This window comes from Boleophthalmus pectinirostris, unplaced genomic scaffold, assembly GCF_026225935.1.
Source record: "Boleophthalmus pectinirostris isolate CB_2022bp ecotype Guang Dong unplaced genomic scaffold, ASM2622593v1 HiC_scaffold_2823, whole genome shotgun sequence".
Taxonomy (NCBI): domain Eukaryota; kingdom Metazoa; phylum Chordata; class Actinopteri; order Gobiiformes; family Gobiidae; genus Boleophthalmus; species Boleophthalmus pectinirostris.
The window spans coordinates 371476-379576 of NW_026571288.1; the positions used below are offsets into that span (position 1 = coordinate 371476).

The window sequence follows — 8101 nt, forward strand, 5'->3', positions numbered from 1 at the left end:
TGTATGTGTATGTGTGTGTGTGTGTGTGTGTGTGTGTGTGTGTATGTGTGTGTGTGTGTGTGTGTCTGTGTGGGTGTATGTGTGTGTATGTGTGTGTGTGTGTGTGCATTTGAAGAGTCCACACTCACAGTCTGTCTCCATCTGGGACTCTTTGCTTCAGCCTCAGTCACTATAATGGCATTTGTCCCCATGGAGAAACGTGTCCTCTGCATTTGGGCTATTCTTCAGTGTCCTTCAGTGTCCTTCATTGTTCTTCAGTGTCCTTCATTGTCCTTCATTGTTCTTCAGTGTCCTTCAGTGTGCTTCAGTGTGCTTCAGTGTCCTTCATTGTTCTTTAGTGTCCTTCATTGTTCTTCAGTGTCCTTCAGTGTGCTTCAGTGTCCTTCAGTGTCCTTCAGCAAACCAAAACAGTCTATTTTAGTGAAAATACAGAGCAAACTCCACACAAACACAGGGAGAACTTGTACTGCACACAGAAAAGCCCAGTAGTTGAAGCCTGAAGCTTTTTGCCTTGAGTCACTGAGCCACAGTTTACATTTGAGTATCATGATAAAACTGAACATCTCATACAGAGCCACAGGAGTGTTTCCTTCACTGTGCTCAGATTTGAGCTGAGTCACTCAGAGCTCAGAGCCTCAGAGCCTCAGAGCTCAAAGTTCAGAGCCTCAGAGCTCAGAACTTCAGAGCCTCAGAGCCTCAGAGCCTCAGAGGTCAGAGCCTCAGAGCCTCAGAGCTCAGAGGTCAGACTTCAGAGCCTCAGAGTCTCAGAGCTCAAAGTTCAGAGCCTCAGAGCTCAGAACTTCAGAGCCTCAGAGTCTCAGAGCCTCAGAGGTCAGAGTTCAGAGCCTCAGAGTCTCAGAGCTCAGAGTTCAGAGCCTCAGAGTCTCAGAGCTTAGAACTTCAGAGCCTCAGAGTCTCAGAGCCTCAGAGGTCAGAGTTCAGAGCCTCAGAGTCTCAGAGCTTAGAACTTCAGAGCCTCAGAGTCTCAGAGCCTGTGTCCCGTGTCCTGCTCTGGTTCATGTTTGATGAGTTTGGAGGAAACTGTGACATGAATAATTCTGATTGTCTATTTATAATTCCCCCTGAGACTGTGAGCAGCTCTGAGCAGCTCTGAGCTTCAGATGCTTCAGATGCAGCGGAGCACGATAATGGGACTGTTTAAGCTGTTTGCCTGCACAAATGTCACTGCTGCTGTAGGGGACGGCCATATGTAGCACAACGGGCAGCTGTGTGTACTCTACTGTCTACTGTCAGAAGTATCACATACTAATGCACTAAGACTACTATCCAAACTAGTACTCATTACTATGGTACTCATACTCGTACTCATTTGAGCATGTATCGATACTACAAAAGTTCCACTGACACGGAGCTGTATCAGAGCAAGTGTAAGAGCACATACACTAGTGTACTCTCATTGAACACTGTGGAACCTACTGCACCACTGAGGATTACACAAATATAAAACACATGGGAACCGAAAAGAAAGTTTAATGTGGAAAATGATGGTATATTATCTAAAGACAGAATGCAGTGTGTGAGGAGCATAAACTGTATAAAGAAGTAGATGAAGTGAGTGTGACGTCACCACAGAGTTCAGCTCCACTCAAATGAAGCTCATGATGTTCACGGTTACAGAGGTGAATCTGGAGCCAGGTTTTATGTTGAGGATTGAACGTAGAGTTCTTAGTGAACCTAATGTTCAACCAATTGAGATGCTAAATAGTGAACTTCATACAAAAGCAGCAGTTCCACTGCACTTTGGTTTACATTGTTTTGACTAGTGTATGTCTTGTACTACTGACACAAACATGGTGGATTTCCATGGTAACGATCGTTCTCTGACGCTCCTTTGAACCCTGCACAAATTCAAACCAATCAACACTCAGTGTAGTTTGGGTGACATTGTGGCTGCTTCTGGATTTGTGATGTTTTCACAGACATCACAGGGTCAGTGGTGGTGCTGCTCAGAGGGTCTGTGGTGCAGAAGAGCAGCCTCATTTTGCCCTGTGGCAGCAGTGACTAAAAAGTGAATGTGGAGAGAATGAATACTGACCACAGTGCAGCACTCTGGGAGGGTGTCATGATATTAAAGGTGCACTATGTAACTTTCTGGTAGAAGTTCCCCCTCTGTGTTACCTGCAGCACATTCACACGAGATAGGCCAAATCTGTAAATGATTCTAGTTTACTGACACTGACACAGACTGAAAGATAAAAGAACGAGGAAAGAAAAGAAAGAGATAGAAATGGCACAATTACAACCAACCAACAGTGAGCTGCAGATTGGCACAGGACTCTTATCATCACCGGACGACTGTGTTGGTGGCAAATCTAGTAGGTCATTTACAACGGAATTTTTACATTACAAATGACAGACATGATGCATTCATACAAGATTAAGATCTCAGGCATCCTCCACAATTATTATAAATCACCAAAGCTCCACAGGTCACACTAATCCTGTGTGAATAGGACTTTTGTCCGTAAACCCGACGCCCCTGACTCTGCCTTATCCAAAAGGTGCTCACCTAACTGTTCATTCCCAAAGACATTCTTGTCTGTTGGACATGTGATGTGTGACATCACTAACAGTGTTTCCTCTCTCTCTCTCTGTCTCTAGGTGGCGCTGGTGCAGCTTTAGCGTTTGAGCACGTGCTTCCTGTCCGGCTCGCCCCTCTCTCCTCCTACTACGCCCCCTAGTGTCCAGAGTTTGCAGCACACCCATGGACCTGCCCCTTTAACCGCGGAGGGAGGGGGAGGACCCAGAGACGACTCAACGTTTATCCCACAAAACTCCAATGGGGAAGTGAAAAATCCAAATCAGAATCCGCTGGTCTCATGAATAACGTCTCAACAGCCAAACCACAGAGTACGGCAAGCTAGAAGGTCCACTTTCAGGAGGCGCCAGCGTGATATGTCCAGTACTGGCACCATGGGCGAGATGGCGAACAGCGCAGTGGAGTTCTACCCTAAAGGTCGCGGGGGCAGCGTGAGGGGGGGAGGGGCCGATGGGGGGCACGCGGGGGCAGACTTCGGGGTGACGGTGAAGGAGCTAAGGGAGCTGATGGAGCTGAGAGGAGCCGACGCTCTGCAGAAGGTCCAGGACAGTTATGGAGACACGGAGGGACTGTGCCAGAGGCTCAACTCAAGCACCACAGACGGTAAGAGACACACAGGGGAGGAGGGGCGGGGTCTGGAGGGGTCTGGAGGTATGAGGAGCTTTGTGATTGGTCTAACAGGTATCCACACTTGAAACTCGGCCCCTGCAGACAAGTGTTTGCATCAGAAAGCCCAGACTGTGAAAGGGCAGGGCTGTGTGGTGTCACATAGTATTTGAAATTGCAGAGGCCACTGGAGCCAGCACACACTTAGGTGTTTTTTATCAGAAAGCTGTAAATGTACCTAGTTTGCATTAAAGTTTCCCCAAATGACTTGGAGCAGTAGATAATGTGATTAAAACAGCATACGGACAGTTTAGTGGAGAAAACTGTTCATGTGTTTGTGTTGAGTTTCATTTTAAAGCAACATGGATGAAGAAATGTTCAATGCAAGTTCATTTTTACTCCTTCACATTTGAAAAGAGTTGTTTTGGTGATGATCCAACCAGCTTGTTCAGCTGTGAGAGTTTACACAGGTATGTGTGTGGACTTGTACAGCTGCAGAGGGTCAGTGATCACACTGTCTCCTGTGACTGCACCACATCATCTCGTGTCCAGCAGCTTTTCATATTCTTCTCCTTTTACACATGCTGTTTGTGTCTTTAGTCTTTAGGACTGCACTCTCATCCCAAAACGAAACATATGTCCTCTGCATTTGACCGGCCTTCAGTGTCTCTGGGTTAAACCTGCATTTGACCCATCCTCTTCAGTGTCTCTGAGTTAAACCTCCATTTGACCCATCCTCTTCAGTGTCTCTGGGTTAAACCTGCATTTGACCCATCCTCTTCAGTGTCTCTGGGTTAAACCTGCATTTGACCCATCCTCTTCAGTGTCTCTGGGTTAAACCTGCATTTGACCCATCCTCTTCAGTGTCTCTGGGTTAAACCTGCATTTGACCCATCCTCTTCAGTGTCTCTGGGTTAAACCTGCATTTGACCCATCCTCTTCAGTGTCTCTGGGTTAAACCTGCATTTGACCCATCCTCTTCAGTGTCTCTGGGTTAAACCTGCATTTGACCCATCCTCTTCAGTGTCTCTGGGTTACACCTGTCAGGAGCAGTGGAGCTCCTCTTCAGATCTTGAGCTGGTCTTGTCAGGATTACATCAGCTGGAGGATTTGAGCTGTTGTGCATGTTTTGGGTTGATGGAGGAAAAAGTGTCTAGAGGAAGCCTAGACACAGGGAGAACATGCAAACTCCACACAGAAAGGCCCGGGAGTCAAACCTGGGCCATTGTTGCTGTGAGGTGAGAGTGCTTTACTACTCTGTCACACTACCACTCTATCCAGGCTCTGGGATTAAGATTGATCAGATGTTTCAGAATGATCTGCAGACAGAGCACAACTCAGAGATAAGAAAAACATTTTATTTGTAACTAAGAAGAAGAGTGAGCAGATTTTCAACATCACACACTGGGACGTCCCTGGTTTGTGCTGGTTGGTAAAAATAAAACTGTGAAACAAGTAACGTGGAATTAAGGAAAACTGTTCCGCACAAGTCGGCTCTAATGTATCTAGTCCTGGTTTAGTCCTGATTTAGTCCTGTCTAGTATCAGGTTTAGTCTCGGTGTAATACCTGGTTTAGTCCCAGTCTAGAACCTGGTTTAGTCCCGGTGTAGTACCTGGTTTAGTCTTGGCTTAGTCCTGTCTAGTACCTGGTTTAGTACCTGATTTAGTCCTGGTCTAGTACCTGGTTTAGTCTCGGTCTAGTACCTGGTTTAGTCCCGGTTTAGTACCTGGTTTAGTTCTGGTCTAGTACCTGGTTTAGTTCTGGTCTAGTACCTGGTTTAGTTCTGGTCTAGTACCTGGTTTAGTTCTGGTCTAGTACCTGGTTTAGTTCTGGTCTAGTACCTGGTTTAGTCCCTGTCTAGTACCTGGTTTAGTTCTGGTCTAGTACCTGGTTTAGTCCCTGTCTAGTACCTGGTTTAGTCCCTGTCTAGTACCTGGTTTAGTTCTGGTCTAGTACCTGGTTTAGTCCTAGTCTAGTCCTGGTTTAGTCCTGGTCTAGGACCTGGTTTAGTCCCGGTCTAGTTTATATACATTTTGTGCTTTGGTCATTTTTAATCATGTTTTTTCTGTATTTTACCTAAACAAATGACAGTTTATGTCTCTCTTTACTTTTGGCAGGTTTCATTGGTCAGAAATAGGGAGACCTGGGATGTTTCTTGTATAAAACTGGGACAAATCAGTGGTTTTGGATAAATCTGATGGGACAGGGGACACAGGCTCAAAACAGGGACGTCTACTCACCCAAAGCAGGACTAGACCAGGACTAAATCTGGACTAAAGCAGGTCTACTGTAGCTCAGGACTAAACCAGGACTAAATCTGGACTTCATATACTTTGAGGCTCTGCACATTTTCGTTTTATCGTCTGTAAGACGATAAAATGCATGATTGTTGTTATATTGAGTAGCTAGCGACGCAGATCAGGCGCTAGCTGCTGCGAGGCCTCGTGTGCGAGTGGAGGGATGAATAATGCAGAGGAGCAGGGCTAAATGTGCCGCTCAACCAGGCCAAAGACGTAAAAATAGAAGCCTGAAACGTATGAACGAGTGAAGCGTCGTGGTGGTGGTGAGGAGATGAGGTCTGAGTGAGTACAAAACACCACAGGCTCCAACTTTAAGTGACCAAACGCACAAACGCACACAGACACACAGACACAGCCATCTTGGATTTTATAACTCTGGTCCAATTCATGACTCAGAAAACGAGACCTTTGATATGGAGCTTGCGTAATCTTCTTGTGTACTTAATACAGTTCGTTGATTCATTAGACATAGTTTAGTCCTGGTTTAGTCCAAGTTTAGATCTGGTTTTGTCCTGCTTTAGTCCTGTTTTATAGTCCCTTTCTAAGTCCTGTCTTTGTTTGTATGTCATGTTTCAGTCCTGGTTTGGTCTCGCTTTGGTCTAGTTTTAGCCATGCTTAGTGCTTTGTGTCAGTCCTTGTTTAGACCTGGTTTAGTCCTGGTCTAGTCCTGGTTTAGTCCTGCTTTAGTCCAGCTTTAGTCCTGTTTCAGACCTGGTTCAATCCTGGTTTAGTCCTGGTTAAGTCCTGCTTTAGTCTTGGTTTAGTCCTTATTTAGTCCTGGTTTAGTCCTGGTTTTGTCCTGATTCAGTCCTGGTCTGGTTGTTGCAGAGGAGCATGTCCGCCTCTGTCTAAACGCGTGTGTCCCGGTGCGGTCTAATTACTGGAGCACTTTGCTGCAGTTTTAATCCAGGGAAATGTTTTCATTCATAATTAATCAAAAAGCCGAGTGTTTGGAGCAGCTTTATCCGAGAAGAACCCGAGCGGAAATACAACACAACAACTACAACTGGAGGCACTGCTCTGTCCAGCCATTTGATCTGTACACATGCACTGGTTTAGGTCTAGTTTATACTTGGTGTAGTTCTGTTTTAGTCCTGTTGTACTTCTAGTTTAATCTTGGTTTGGTCCTTGTGCAGTCCTGGCCTAGTCCTCTTTCGGTTCTGGTTTAACCCTGTACTGGTTCAGTTCTGGTTCAGTCCTGGTTTAGAAATTAACTCAAAAACATTTCAATAAGTGATTTGTAGTATTGTTAAAAACATTGTGATTCAAGTATTTTGGGTTGTTATAAAAAGTGACATCTGGATAATAATGAGTACATGAATGAGTACATTTTGTAGTAGTTTAACCACATGATAACATGAAACACACTCTCTACATGAATGTTTCTACTGATACTTTGCAGTGACATTACACTGGAGAGTTCTGCACAAGTAATGGGTCCTCAGCCTGTTCTGACATTCCTTCATTTCGACATGCCTCTATGTAGTCGTGCCGGTTTTCTGACACTTATATTCCAACATGTCTTATATGGTCTTAGAACAGAAAATTACCCTTACAGGAAAATGTAAAAATGGGTAAGGTACAAACATGAAGCTCCGACTGAGTATATTAAAAGTCCTTTATTACATGAAGGGACGCCAACATGTTTCGATCAGCAGGTCTTTGTCAGAGCAAAGTAGTAAAAACAAGACACACCGGCTGTCAATAAATACAATCAATTAATCACATGACAACATCACATGACAACAGGAAAAAGACAGCGAGCAAACCCCAAAACATGAAAAGGTTGGCCAACAATGAGGAATATATAAGTGATGAGCAGCCTGACCAAACAACAAGAAGAATAACAAGACATGTTGGAGGGACGTAGGTGTGTCCATCACATATGAAATACATAGACAAACTGACTATCACAAGTACAAAAAAATGTCATTTACAATAAAGAATCACCAGAAAAAGTTAAGTTTCAGAGAAACATGGAATAATCCAAATCATCATTGAGGCCCGGATGTCGTGTGGCTTTTAAGGTTTACAATCCAGAAAGTTTCTTTTTTGACAGTTGATAGAGTCTGTCGCTCCCTCTGATATTTGGAGGGACGACCTCAATTACTATGACTTTTAAGAGGCTGACTTTACATTGAGTGGAAGATTTTCCTGTAAGGGTAATTTTCTGGTCTAAGCCCACTGTCTTAACCCTCGTAGAGCACCTGTACTGTTATTTTTTACTCTTTTAAGACCCAGTGAAGCGTTCTACCTCTCTTGCTTTATCTAACGTCTTATACGATGTTCTCTGCAGATACATGACCAAATGAATGAAATGCAAAGGCCCATGCAGCCTCTGTTTTAGATGAGATATTTTCCTGAATGCTGGCCTATGCTCTTTTTTACGCATGACTTTTTCCCAGGGTGATCAGTGAGGACATTTCCCACTGTCTGATCTCCTCTGTGACCCAAGTTTTCTCTGATCAAGAGCTTTGCACCGGCCCAAACGTCTTAGGGGAGTGCAAAGTATAATAGGCTGTCACATTAATATTATTCATATTGGAAAAACCAAATGTTTGAAAAATAGTAAAGTGCCTCTACTTTGACCTTGGAAAAAAAATAAATAAATAAATACTGTCGTTGGTGGGACAC

General features: G+C 44.4%; 1 protein-coding gene across 1 annotated transcript in view; it reads left to right on the forward strand.

The window, feature by feature from the left end:
- The first annotated feature begins 2916 nt into the window (after positions 1 to 2916).
- atp2b3b (ATPase plasma membrane Ca2+ transporting 3b) overlaps positions 2917 to 8101 on the forward strand; it is a 58583-nt gene continuing 53398 nt past the window's right edge. Inside the window, exon 1 of the mRNA XM_055159804.1 lies at positions 2917 to 3163. Within this exon, the coding sequence (XP_055015779.1) occupies positions 2917 to 3163 (247 nt within the window). The remainder of the gene's footprint in view (positions 3164 to 8101) is intronic.